Raw genomic sequence first — 13,854 nt, forward strand, 5'->3', positions numbered from 1 at the left:
TTTGTAAGGAAGCTGCTTCAAATCAGCTCGGGAAGAAGGCATAAATCACTGGCTGTTTGTTTTAACTTCAGTTGAAAGATTACATGCTCTTTTATGTACTGGGAAAACTTTGAAAGCCCTTGGGTTTATCAAATCTAAACCAATTAGGTCAAAGACGCATGGTTTCCACGCGATAACAAGGCAATTTTTCTTTGTTTGAAAAGGAAATTTTAAATTTTCCAACAGTGTTGATCTGCTGAATATTTTATGGCTGTGCACACATTTAGCTCTAGACGAGGTCTTTAGTGACTGATCGGTTCTATGAGTGGAAAGGCTTAAACCGCAGCTCATCCCACCTGGGTAGGTAAATGCTTCCTTTTTTACTATGAGCACTCAACAGGTGAGACAATCGAATGCGCCAAGACAAATTAGGATGAATGCAAAATTCAGCACGTGCAGCGGCAACGCAGCAATCTACAACATGGATGAGAGCGAAGTCTACCAAGTAGAGTCTTAATATATTTGTTTTATGGGTCAGGGGTGAGTATATTAGTGAAGCAGGAAGTGCATATAATCGTGCCGAGCTCATTTACAATTAGATTTCCTTTCAAATGCCACCACTTGGTTGGACTCGCACAAAGAGCATTTTAACCTCCAGGGGTTTCTTCCTAAACGTCCGCACGTTGATTAAGAATGGCAGAAACAATCTTAGAAGAGTGATGTCTACGTAGCTCCTTTCAGACACTCACGTTTCTATTAATCTGACCGCTTTGCAACAGTCTTGCATGCGTCCTAACAGACAGGCGTGTTTCTCGTGCAACTTTGCGAGCTGCCTCAGCTCACCAGAGAATGCCCCGAATGTCAGAAAAATGGAAATAACATTTTATCTCACCAACTCAGCATCTAATTAACGGATGTAATTAAAACATTCCTCTATGATGCATTTGCTCTTCTCAATGAAAGACAGAGAGAGAGATCTCCTTCTCTGAGCCCGTGGCAGGGACGGGGCGCAGCACTCTCAGCAGCACCCTGCAGCACACACACAGACGCGCAGAGTGATAGAGACCCTGCTCTTGGTGGCAATGGCGACGAGACGTTCAAAAGTGTGCCATCTCTCGATTAATAACTCAATGAGAACCATACCCGCCACACATGAAAGACGTGATCAGTGTGATCTTCTTCACTCTCTTTGGCCATGTCTGCATGAAGCGGTGAGAAGCATTAATTTAAAGATGTTATCCGAATGACAGAATGCCATCATTTATACAGGTTAGCAAGGCAACGTGAAGTCTCTCATGTCTGAAAAGAGCTGAGACAAAGGAGCGGGGCAGTTTTGCCTGGGAGCTAACATTTGACCTCTGCGTGTTCTGCATTCGTGCGTACATGTTAAGAGTGCCATGCGCAGGCCCACTGGTGACGCATGAATTAAGGCATTGATAGAGGCACTAGAGCAGCACGTGACAGCAGCGCTTGCCTATGCAAGGAAGAAGAGCTCACTTAACTGTAGCTTCGTGACAGGGAGTTGCACGAGATTAGACGATGGTCACGCTGCTACCACACCACCACCCTCACTGTCACATTAAACTGTAACCCACGAGTGCATGGTTTTTTTTTGTACCTCAACTTAACTTTGCTACCTTAGAATCGGCTGAACCATAGCTCAAAATATAGGGCACTGACAAGAACATAAGATGAGGCCACAACGGGGACTTAACAGTACAACAGAGCAGGCTCACGGATGAACTGGAGCGAAAAAAACGACTAGGAGACAGAAGCAGGCAGTGATATTCCTCCATTGTGTTACATTAAACAACTCCAGTAGCCCTGTTTGACAATATTCACTGTAATTTCAAAGTGTTCCTTCAACTGCCAGCAGCCATGCATTAAAAAAAAACAGAAAAGAAAAGCTCATATGGCTGTCTATTACTATGTATATTGCTAAAAGATATGCATATGTAGATGCAGGAATGGGAAATGAAGATAGTGAAGAAAACGCACTCAGTATGAATTTTGTTTCAGCGGACGAAAACCCCCATAAGCCCCCCACCCCACCCCCCATCTCCTACCTCTGCCTAAAATACAGCATACTTATGCACATTGAACTGAACAACAGTAATTTACATTAACATCAAAACCGTTGTTCAGCAAAGAGCTGGAAATATTTTTGTATTATCAAGTCCGATATATACACATAAGATCAAGGTCTCAGTTGCATTCCACTCTGAAATTATTGCACAGTAAGCCGCTGTGGGCTTGTCATGGTCACCCCCATAAACCCCTGTATAAAAATAAAACAACATTAACACACCAAACAAGTCTTTATTTGTTTTTTTTGTTTGTTTTTTTTGGACAGGCACTGCCGTGGCCAACCCCGCCTGAGTCTGCAAACATAAACTGTGTGCCACAGTGTGAGCTTTAAGAGTTTCTTCTGTCAATATCTACCCCTAAGCGCACAGAATCTCTTTTCCAAACAGATTTCCTTCTCCGTCATTTAAGCTCCTCTGCAGTCACAAGTGGAAAGCTCGCCACCGACCGCTTCCTGTCTTTCTAGCTCTCTCCTCTGGGACTTCAGCCAGGTCCAAACAGTGGGGATTTTTGGCATTTCTCTTCGCCACTGACCCAGAGCTTTGGCATTCTCAAGAGTCAAGAAAAATTCGGCGACTCTCACACTCCAAATTGGCTCAGATCAGCCAGTCTCCGCTGGCAGATGGAGACTTGGTACAAGTGCGAGCATTGGAGGGGGAGTGGTCGAGAGGTTAATCTAGACGACGGTTTCCACACCAATCAACTTTGGCGTGAGGATTCGTGGCGTTATTCCACTGTTGAGGTCGTCCTCAAACTCCAGCAGCTGGCCCATGAAGTTAAGGTTCGGGGAGATGATGGGCCTCCTGGTTTTGACAAACTTGTAGGCGTCCGTCATGGTCATCCAGGTGTGCTTCATCAGGTAGGCGATCACAATGGTGGCTGAACGAGACACGCCTGCCTGGCAGTGGATCAGGAGGCCCATACCCGCTTGGTGTGCTTCCTCTGCAGAAAGAACATGGAAACAGTTAGCCCATGAGGAAGTCCAGTCATCACACATGATTGGATAATGAACCTTCCTTTGTGCCTTCAGGTGTTCAGAGAGTAAACCTTTCTGAACTTTAGATTATAAGGTTTTGTTTTTATCTACTTCAGTCTTTACACAGTGAAATGCTACTAGGAGCTACCTTTAAGGCTCTTTTCTGAACTGAGGGGTTTCTGTCATGTTTCAGGCCTTATTAGAGAACAAAATGACTAGATTTGCATAAGAAGTTACTGAGGATGGCCTCTGTCTATGCAGCTACCCTTGGAAAGACCCTGAATCTACTCTAATGGTCATCAAACCTCATCTTTATTGATATATACAGAGGTTTAAAAACTCGTCATTAGGGGTACGGGGCAGGTCGTCAAATGTCGTCTTTATGAGGAAAGAGTTAATTCTGCATTACAGCAGCACATCAACTACAGATCGAATTCACTGGATCCAACATGCCAGGACATGGAGCTCTTTTGAAACCTTCAGTTCAGCTAAGTGGAGTTTTTGATTGTGAGTTAGATCTAGGACCTTCCTCCCTTCAGGCAGCAAAGAAATTTCAATAGATCAGCTCAGACTATGTGAGCCATCCAGTTTAAACAAACTTTAGTCATCCATATGAGAAAAAAACAGCACTATTGTTTCCTTACATAAAATATCCCTTTGTGTTCCTAACATTAACATTTTTAATTGCGTGGAGGGGACTGGAGTATGTATAATAAGATAAGGGAGAGAAAAAAGGTGAATGAGTTCATCCTTTTTACAAATACTTCAACCCAAGACTAAACAAAAACTCTTTTGAATCCGTCTAACAATGCCGAATTTCTGAGGTTTTGTCTATAACCTTCAGAAAATAAAATGAATGCATTCAAAGGACGTGAGAGCGAGCTGCTCTAAACCAACTATTCCAGTGTCAGAGGGATGATTCATGACCTTTCCTTTTTTAACCAAGCGGTTCCTGCACTAGAATTTAAAGAAATAAGTGTGAGTCACGAGAAGATTTACAAGAAAACACACAAAAGGAAGTACTCATTACATACAGATTATTTTTATACTATGCGCGATAACCTCACATGACACAATGTGAGCTCTTGTAATGTAGACAGTTTATGAACCAACATTTTTGTTTGTTTAACTGCTGACAGCTCTGTGCAACCAGCAGTGAAAGTTTTATGTCATGTGACTTTTTAAATACGCCAGCTTCCCAGTGAGATGGCCGAGCTTGAGTCCAAATGTGTACTGTGACGCTAAGAGGTGATTTTCATACCAATGAATTCAAACGCCTCCTCAAAGTACTGCCGCAGGTTCTGCTTGTTGCTGTCGGTGGCAGGCAGGCGCTTGTAGACAAAGAGGCCCGTGTCATAGTGGTAGAGCGGCAGGTGGGTGGTTACATTTAGGATGTAGCCGATGTTCAAGCGCTGCAGCAGTTTGATGTCCTGAGCGTCGTGCTCGTTCCCCAGGTAGAGGAAGGGCAGGATTGGCGTCAGCTCTGCGTTCTCTATGTCCGGGGTGGAGGGCAGGGAGTGAGGTAGAGCCCCCGTCAGGCCAGCAGCTGCGCCCGTGTCCAAGCCTTCGTGAAGGTGCAGCGAGTGCTCACACAGGTTTTCATGGCTCTGCCTGAAGCTGCTAAGGCCTCCTGTGAATGGAGAGAGAAAGGCTGATGTAGGGCGGGTTTAATGCTTCAAAAAAAATGAGTTAAACTCTCAAACAACACTTTTTTCTTCAGTTTGTTTTTTCTAAATCCAGACTGGACCCTTTTGGTGTCAGCAGATAGAGCATGAAGATGACATGGCACGGGTTAAAGGCTCAATTCCCACAGGAGCGCAGTTTTGCTAAAAATAAACATGCTTATATGTCTGACCACCACATGAAACACGAAACAGCTAAGCAGGACAACCAAGCTTTGCATACACATCTGATAAAAGCAGATAAAAGCTCTGAAGCCCTGAAAACATTACAAACCCCAGACGCCACTGTTATATTTGGTTCTAATTTGAATGCTGCATTTAGATAATAGGATGAAGCCATTGGCCAAGTGAACTTGCTTTGAAAACCAGACCCAAAGTTGCCTGCAGGACATTTTCCACTAGCTCATGTACACACAGGCGCATCTGTTTACCTGTTAATGTGAAGGTAAATAGGTGCACTGAGTTTTAAATACACTATTCACTTCACTTCTCCAAATAACCGGTTTGCACCTGTTTGCACCAGTGATACCATCAGCCAAAGGTTCCCTTCAGCACTGGAGCTCTGGGGAGGGGTCCAAGTATCAGTTCATGTATTGTTCACAGTGCAAGAGCTGACATAATGCCATGTGAGGTCATCGCACAACCATACAACTTCCCCTGTGGTGGAGAGCAGGTGACACTCCTGTCAACTGTCGGTTTCCATCGTGAAGCAGCCCCACTGTTAAACAAAGACATCACCCTAAACGTGGTATGATAGTCGCCAAGCCCTCATTATCATGGTAGTAATTACACTGTGGTAAATATAAGAAGGGGAAGTGTTCACAGGACCTGCAACAACAAGCTCAACGCTCAAACACCTTGGGGAATTTCCACTGAAATGGAGTTCATTTCCAGATTTTTTTTTAGAAAATGCCCAAAAGAGTGACCAATTTTAATAATAAGATGAATAATATTCATGATGTTAATGTTTTTATGGGCTTTTTCGGCGGTGCAGGTAAAGCACTTGTATCGGGTGTACAACTCTTGTTATATAGATTAGAGAAATCACAATATTTTACAATTATTTTTTTTAAAGCTATATTGTATCTGTATTTTATAGCCATTTAGAAAAACCTTGCCTAAAGAAATAAAACTATTAGGACATTTTTTCCTCTCACTGATTATTATCTCTCAACAGAAAGACTAAACACATATTTATATCAAGCAAACTTTATCATTTAAACATTCTCAAGAATATAAGCCCTGTTCTACTTTTAGCTCTCCTTTTGGTCTCCACCAGCTCATGAAGGAGTTATCCCTTAGCTGCTAAATGCACTGAAGCATGAAGACTGAGCATCAGAATGGAAAGGAAAGGTGATTTAAGTGACTCTGCACGAGGCATGGTTATTGGTGCCAGAAGTGAGTGTTTCACAAGCTGCTGATTTACTTTGATTTTCCGACAACTATCTCTATGGTTTACAGAGAATGGTATGAAAAACAGACAATATCCAGTGAGCGGTATCTCTCTGACTGAAAATGCCTTGTTGATGCCAGAAGAAGAAAGACCGTACTGCAACAGGCAAAAATGAATGAAATACCCCTTTGTTACAACTGAGGTATGACGAACACCCTCTCCGAATGCACAGCATGTCAAACCTTGAAGTATGCAAACAGCAGCAGAAGACCACACCAGGTGCCACTCCTGTTTCCAGCTACAAACAAACTGAGAGTACAATTTCCATGGGCTCCCAAAATCGAACAGATGATTGGAAAAAAACACTGACTGGTCTGATGAGTGTTGATTTCTGCTGCGGCATTCAGATGGCATGCCGAGAGTTTGGCATAAACAACATGATGGCATGGATCCTTCCTGCCTCGTATCAATGGTTCAGGCTGGCGATTGCTGTGTAATATCATGATGGATATGTTCTTGACACACTTTGGGCCCCTTAGCTCTAAGTGAGCATCATTTAAATACCACATCCTAAAATACTACTGTGAGTTGTTGACCATGTCCCTTAAGGACCATCTTCTGATGGCTGCTTCCAGCATTATAACGCGCCATGTCACAAAGCTAAAATCATGTCAAACTGTTTTTTTAAACATGACAATGAGTTCACTGTATTCAAAAGACCTGCACAGTCATTGGATCTAAAGCCAGTAGAGCACATTTGTGAGGTACTAGAACATGAGAGTCACACCATGGATGTGCAACAAATCTACATCAACTGTGTGATGCTGTCATGTCAATATGGACCAAAATCTCTGAGGAGCATTTCCATCACATTGTCAAATCTATGCCATGAAGAATGACGGCAGTCCTGAAGGCAAAAAGGAGGTCCAGCCCAGTACTAGCAGGGTGTATATATATAATGGCTGTGTATCATAAATGGGCGATCGTGGCTCAAGAGTTGGGAGTTCGCCTTGCAATTGGAAGGTTGCCGGTTCGAGCCCCGGCTTGGACAGTCTCGGTCGTTGTGTCCTTGGGCAAGACACTTCACCCGTTGCCTACTGGTGGTGGTCAGAGGGCTCGGTGGCGCCAGTGTTCGGCAGCCTTGCCTCTGTCAGTGCGCCCCAGGGTGGCTGTGGCTACATGTAGCTTACCATCACCAGTGTGTGTGTGAATGGGTGGATGACTGGATGTGTAAAGCGCTTTGGGGTCCTTAGGGACTAGTAAAGCGCTTTACCTAAATTTGAAAAATTCCAACCTGTAATCTGACCATTTACTTTTACCTCTACTGCGCAGAGGTAACTCATTATTATTATAATAACAGCGTTCTTTTGAGTAACCTTATTGGGAAGCTGATTTCAGTTAAACGTCAAAATAAAGCCACATTACGGAAGCATTAGGGAAGGTTAAAGGGAAAGCTATCCATCACGAGTTGGTATAGACCAAAATTAACACTAAAACAGGGGTATTAATGTGCAGATGACAGCGTTTCAGAGTCGCTTTCCCAGTTTTAGAGCAAAAATTCAACAAAGGCTCTAAAACATTGGGCGATATACACATTCCTTTGCACACAAAAGCAAAATATTTAGCTGTAAATAAAAGCTGCCTCTATTGCAATTTGTTGTGACTCTATTATTACTCCATTAAACATTAGTAACAAGCAAATATCTGCCATTTTAATCTATATTTGGGAAAAACAAATTTAGCTAGCCGCACAATGCAAATGAGAATGTGAACAATGCAAATTAGTTCTGGCTCAAACTGAATAAGCATATTTTTATTCTCAAATTCAGCTTTCATAGTAAGCCGAGAACAGCAGAACCCCCAGAAGAAGCACGGTGCCGTGAGATGAAGTCTGCCAAGTGTGACTGTCTGTCATTATCTGCGACTAAAACTGACAAAAGTGAAAAACACGAGAAGTGTCTCGATCACTTTCATAAGCCACTGGCTCAGTTCCTGTTCAGAAGCTACCGCTTCTGCCTCGCAAGGCCTCTCGCACCACAGACCTGCTTTTTTCCAGCCCTTACCCTAAACCCTCCAACACTACTGACATGCTGTTTATGGCAATTCTGACGGATTAGGTGTAACCTATATCTGCTTTTAGCTGCAGCGGGGCAGGGGACAGAAGATCTTGTGTTTCCAGTGAAGTAGAGACACACACCGTGGCCATATTTACAATAAATCATGATGGAGACATGTTTGGTAGCTCTAAAATAACAGACTCTGGCTAAATTATTCAACAGCATTTGCACAAGTATGTTCCAGATGTGTTATTTTTACTGCTGCCTGAAATAACACATTTCTACAAATAATTTAAGGAAGTAAAGAATAATGATGGCTGCACATTACAGCAGCAAAGTCCTTACAGCAACAAAAAAAATGTTCACGGTTTTTAGTGAAATATTACATAATATAAAACATGCATGTATGCTGAATGGAATAAAGGCTCCAGGCAAGAATGCACATGTGACGAGAAGGCAGAAACTAGCCATCGCCGATGCTGATAAAAGTAGAGGAAAGTGAGCCTGTGCTATTTGATCCCCTTTAGCAGAGAGGATGCTCGCATTTTGCAAGAATTAAACCAGAGGAAGAAAGAGCAAGACAGTCTGCCTGTTCCTCCCACTGAGGCAGCTTCAGACAGACACACGTGCAGGATGAGAGACTGAGGAGAAGCCTCGTCTATCAAAGTACACAGGAGGACCAGAGGAACAAGTGAAAGCAACAGACGAGAAGAGACGAGATCAAGGTGCTGTGATCTTACGGCTAGGCTGTGACTGGGAGGCATACAGGAACACTCGCAGCCCAACCCCCAAACCCACCAAATACGACATACTTCTCCAGCTTCAAACACACCAACCAAAGATAGAAAACATGGCAATGACCCAGGGACTGCTATCTCACCAGGCTGCCTTATTTAATAACAGCTGCTTCTAGCTCTCTGCAAAAAACAGAAAAATAAAATAAAAGGGGGAAAAAAAGGTGAAAGCGAGTCATATAGAAAGCTCTTAAAGAGCGTGTGCATATGTTTATGCATGAGCGCGATGCAGGCAGTGGATGCAGAAGCTGTTATCTGTGGTGTTATAACTGCTGTGAGGCTTAAGTCCACAGCTCACTGGGTGATAAAACTAAAACGCTGTGGTGACAGGCAAAAAGAAAGAAAGAAAATCAGCTGGCCCGAACAATAAAGACAAACGTTTAGGAGGCTTTAAACACACTATTATTCTACCACATTTGTTTCATGTTAGTTTATATTGCGACTAAGCTTCTAGCGCTGATTAAATCAGACACTTGCTACAGAGTCCCTCCAAAGTCAGGCTAAACCCCATGAAATTGCGGTTTCTACCCCCTTTTTGTAAATGAAAGCCCTCATTAGTTGCTTGTTTTTCACTTATCTCCCACTTTGATGCTTCTACTTCAAGTGTTACCTTTGAGGATGATTGGGTCCTTGCCCTCCCTCCTCAGTGATTCCAGGACCACATGTAGAGGCTGAGTGGATGTCAGCCGGTTCGGGTCTGTGGTGCTCTCATCATAAACCACAATCTCTTTAGAGAAGATGCCCTTAAAAGAGTCCTTGCCCTCACGGCAGGAAATGAGGTCCAGCACAGTGATCTTGCCCTGCTGCAGCCGTCTCCGGCTGATCTTGTCAGAGCAGTTGATGTGCACGGCCCCCCGGATGTGGCTCTTGTTGTACTCCATGAAGGGCCGGCAGTCAATGATGACCGGCACGGGCCCCACAGGGTGACCCATGGGACAGCAGGTTATCCGCTTGGCCAGCTCATTGGGGTGGATGACCCTCACGGTGGCTAGGGCCTTCGGTGTGCCAGGGGCGAGACTGGGGGCACTTAATGCTTCATGGCTGCTGACCATTGGGGTAGGGGGCCCGGCGTAGCTGAGATTGGGGCTACTGGCGCTCACCTGGCTGTGGCTGAGGCTCTGGCTGTCCTTCTCATAGGTTGTGACAGAGCAGCAGCTGGCACTGCTGCATCCACACGACAATGAGCGCGTGGAGCCCTTGGATGAGGGCATATACGTTACAAGATTGGCCGTCGCCCGGATCTTCACCACGGTGGTGCTGATTACGGTCTTGTCGATGCTGCTGGTGGTGATGGAGTCCAGGTAGCTGGTGTCCAGGCGTAGTTGGAGTTCCTGAGGTCGGATTGGCCTTGGCAGCGCCACCACAATTCTGTCGTCGAGGGGAGATGGAGGCATGGGGAGACCGAGGACTGGACTTTCACGGAGAACTCAACAAGTCGCTCTGTGGAAAGGATAAGTTTTTGAATTAATCCCGGCTGCGAGAAGACGTCCCCTCGTCTGTCTGAACACCATGCAAACTAGGAAACGGCTGCAGAAGCCAAATATTAGTAATGTCAACACCTGCAGGGCGACACCCAAGTTGGTGGGAAAATTTAGGTGTGACAGACCGGCCACTAATAATAAACAGTTAAATCATCAAGACTCTCCTGTAACTGAATCACTGTTGGGTGTAATTAATATGAATCATCCCCCAGACACCGCACACACGTGAGTGATGCTTAATTTTTCATCCCAACTCTGGTGTGGCTGATTCAAAAACAGGAAGAGGTAAAGAGAGAAAGAAGAAGAAAAAAAGATAAAATACTGCATCAATGCTACGCTGCAGTTTTGTCTCACCCAAATGGAAAGACGGGGTACCAAAAAAGAAGGGTGGCATTTCCTTTGGATCAGAAGCCTGAGCATTTTAAAAGCATGTCATCTTGGCATATTATGTAAAGACACCCGCCGAGCTTTGCCTGTCCCGGCCGCTGCCATCCTTTATGCACGGTGCAGGTTCAGCAAAAGCAGAAATCATTCATGGCCAAATTCATTGAAAAAACCGGCATGAGAACGTGCCGAGAATGTGATATGGCTTTCAGGAGGAGACTAACTGATCAGATGAGCTGCAGACTGAAGGAAATCCAATTTCACACCACCGCCGTGAATAATTTCTAAAAAGATTAATACGGGATGACTGATTTAAACAAAAAAATAAAAAATAAAAATAAAGAAAAATAAGGTACAGATTGTAACTTTGCCGCATTTGTCAGGACTGAAGCCCATTAAGCCTGCGGGGCTTATAAAATAAGAGAGAATTTATAATACACACACACACACACACACACACACACACACACACACACACTATATATATATATATAGATAGATATATATACTTAAAATGGTTCCAGCAATTGAATATTCTGCTTCATTAATTATGGAATCGCGTGAAATCTCTATGACCGTGCATTTCAAGAACAACTTGTGCCACTGATTCCCAAACTTGCTCTGCGTTTCTGCTTACCGGTGAGTGTCGCGGTTGACCGTAGACGGATTTATTATCTCCGCTCCCCGACAACGTGGCCTCCATTCAGTCCGTCCCAGTGTTGTGGCTGGGCAACATTTTTTAGTACTTTTACCCTGCTGTCCAGAAATAATATTGAAGGAAGTCTGCCAGCCTACAGAAGTCGCGCAGTGGGAATGACGCGAGTACGAGCCAATGCGCGACTTCATTAATATTACATCTGATCCTCCTCGTACATCCAGGGCCGGCCCTGCGGTGGGAGGGATTTGGACGAGCTGCTTGCCTCTCTCTGTGGCTGGCTGAGAGGGGAGGGGGAGCGGTTGTCGCTTCAACGGCCTCCGGTCCGCGCGTACAGATGATGTCACTGGCAGCCAATCAAAAGTCTCTCCAGGAGGCTCGAGGAAGAAGGCAAACAGCATTAATTGAGCTTTATTGGAGTTTAATAGAGTGTTTAAACCGTAGGAAAAGGAAAAGCTGATTCTTTTCTCAGATTATAGTGTTTTATAGTGAAGAGCCTACTGAAAGAGAGGTTTAGGTTATGCCATATCATCATTTTTTTTTCCTTTTTAAAATTTGTTTGCTGTGTTGCTTCAGTTTTTAATTGACTTATGCTTGTTTTGTGTGTTTGATAGAAGTATTTTACTTTATATAATTTATTTTAAAGCCTATGTGTCTCATCATTTGTCTAAAATCTACATTGAGCGACCGCTTTGTTAGGTTGGAACCTCTTTTTATCTTCAAAACTGTCTTAAATCTTTGTGGCACAGACTCAACATGATGTTGGAAACATTCCTCTAAGATTTTGGTCAGTTTCTGAAATGCTACCATCCCACACCAGTTAATTCACATTTCTTCCCCATTCTGATGCTCACTTTGTACTTCAGCTAGTTGTCTTGGCAGGATTGGCTAATTAGATTAACACATTAATGAGTCAATAATTTCACTTTTATTTTAGGTGTGTTAAATATATTTTGATGTTGTACTTACGTAGAATTATAACTGACTTAAGTTAAGAATCTAAATATTTCTTTCACTGATTTTTAAAGTTAATGAGAAGCTGTTTTTAGGATCTTGTGCCCCTGTCATGTTTCACACACACTGTCTATAATGAGGGCACAGGGTGTCACATGTGATGTATTTCAGATCAGATGTTCTCATTTCTGGTGGGGCCCCCTGTGCCATCCCATTTTAAAAATCCCAATAACGTCCCTGCCGTGATGGCTGTCTGTTCAGCTGTTTATCACATAATTTAATTTAAAAAATACACCCAATCCTCCACCTTCCCTGTGTCGATTTAGTAGGGGTGTGTATAACTTAACGTTTATACGAATAACTTTCCAAAACCAACAGTTTGACAGTACCACACAGTTCCTGTTGTGATTAGCCGGCTGTGGTGGTAATAAAGCAGCCAGTTTTGTTTTCCATTCTGCATAGAAGTATTTCTGCTAGTTTTCATATGAAAGTGCAAAAATATAAATGTCTTCCTGGTGAGACAGACTGAAGACGTACACAGTTAGACCAAAATATAAATAACACTGCATCTTCTCACTGATCTCCATTGTGGTCAGTTAACCTCTCATATGAAGTGTTTCGTTTTCTAGGAAGCCCCGCCCCTGCAGTAGACATTTAAATAACAAGAACAACACCTGTTTCCTACTGCAAGTCATGATGTCTGTTTTGAAAAAAAAAGGCCTATTGCCAACCCAGAAAGGCTTAAGCGAATGCTACACAACTGCCAGAACTGGTTTACTGAAACAGAGAATGAAAAGATAGTTTGTCCACGTCTTGGTTTAGATCTTCATTGTAAAAAAGAATGATACATTGTTTCTTTCTTTAGATTGACACATTGTTCACCATCGTCTTCCACCAAACATTAATACAAGTCACAGTATCTTTCACATCTTTATTGAAAGTACTCACTGAACTGTTGAAAGTGCCACAGGATAAAATAAGTGCCTCTAAAACCTAGATTTAACAGCCTTTTTGAGCCTCCTATAGCACCAGTAATCACATACAAAGACAACAGCGTAATTTTAGGCCCTTCTTTTTTACATAGCTGCTCCCGAGTAGCCATAGTCACAGCATGTTGGTCATAATTGGCTCAAGCCCAATCAAGTTTAAGCACTGGGCCTCTCCAAAAGTGTTTTTAAGTTTTCTCTTAGGTCAGGCACTACACTATGACCACCTTGCCTAATACCTCGTTAGTCCACTTTTTGTTGGCAAAACAGCCGTGACCTATGAGGCCTGAACTGCAAGATGTTAGCAACACATCCTTTCGAGGTGGGTTGTTTGTCCAGCACATCCCACAGACGCTCAAGTGGATTGAGAGCTGAGGAATTTGGAACCAAAATCAACACCTCAAACGCATTGCTTTACTCCTCAAATC

The 13,854-nt window shown here is 43.5% G+C and overlaps 1 protein-coding gene across 1 annotated transcript; it reads right to left on the bottom strand.

Annotated features, from left to right (window-relative positions):
* Positions 1-2,053: 2,053 nt before the first annotated feature.
* dusp10 (dual specificity phosphatase 10) lies at positions 2,054-11,656 on the bottom strand. Its single transcript, XM_085372327.1, has 4 exons — positions 11,469-11,656; positions 9,577-10,406; positions 4,302-4,670; positions 2,054-3,006 (listed from the first exon to the last, which is right to left on the bottom strand). The coding sequence occupies exons 2-4, from the start codon at positions 10,358-10,360 to the stop codon at positions 2,741-2,743; spliced, it is 1,419 nt and encodes a 472-aa protein (XP_085228453.1). The 5' UTR covers positions 10,361-10,406; positions 11,469-11,656; the 3' UTR covers positions 2,054-2,740.
* Positions 11,657-13,854: the final 2,198 nt, after the last annotated feature.

The sequence above is a fragment of the Diplotaxodon limnothrissa genome, linkage group LG15, assembly GCF_057381915.1.
Source record: "Diplotaxodon limnothrissa isolate DT_005_m linkage group LG15, D_limnothrissa_male_GT1.1, whole genome shotgun sequence".
In the NCBI taxonomy this organism is placed as follows: domain Eukaryota; kingdom Metazoa; phylum Chordata; class Actinopteri; order Cichliformes; family Cichlidae; genus Diplotaxodon; species Diplotaxodon limnothrissa.

Bases quoted from the DNA above. Each gene is read 5' to 3' on its own strand.
- dusp10 (XM_085372327.1), bottom strand. From the start codon at position 10,360: ATGCCTCCATCTCCCCTCGACGACAGAATTGTGGTGGCGCTGCCAAGG. The intron at 4,671-9,576 runs GTAACACTTGAA...CTCCATTCACAG, and splicing joins GGACCCAATCATCCTCAAAG to GAGGCCTTAGCAGCTTCAGG. The intron at 3,007-4,301 runs GTATGAAAATCA...TTCTTTCTGCAG, and splicing joins GGAGGCGTTTGAATTCATTG to AGGAAGCACACCAAGCGGGT.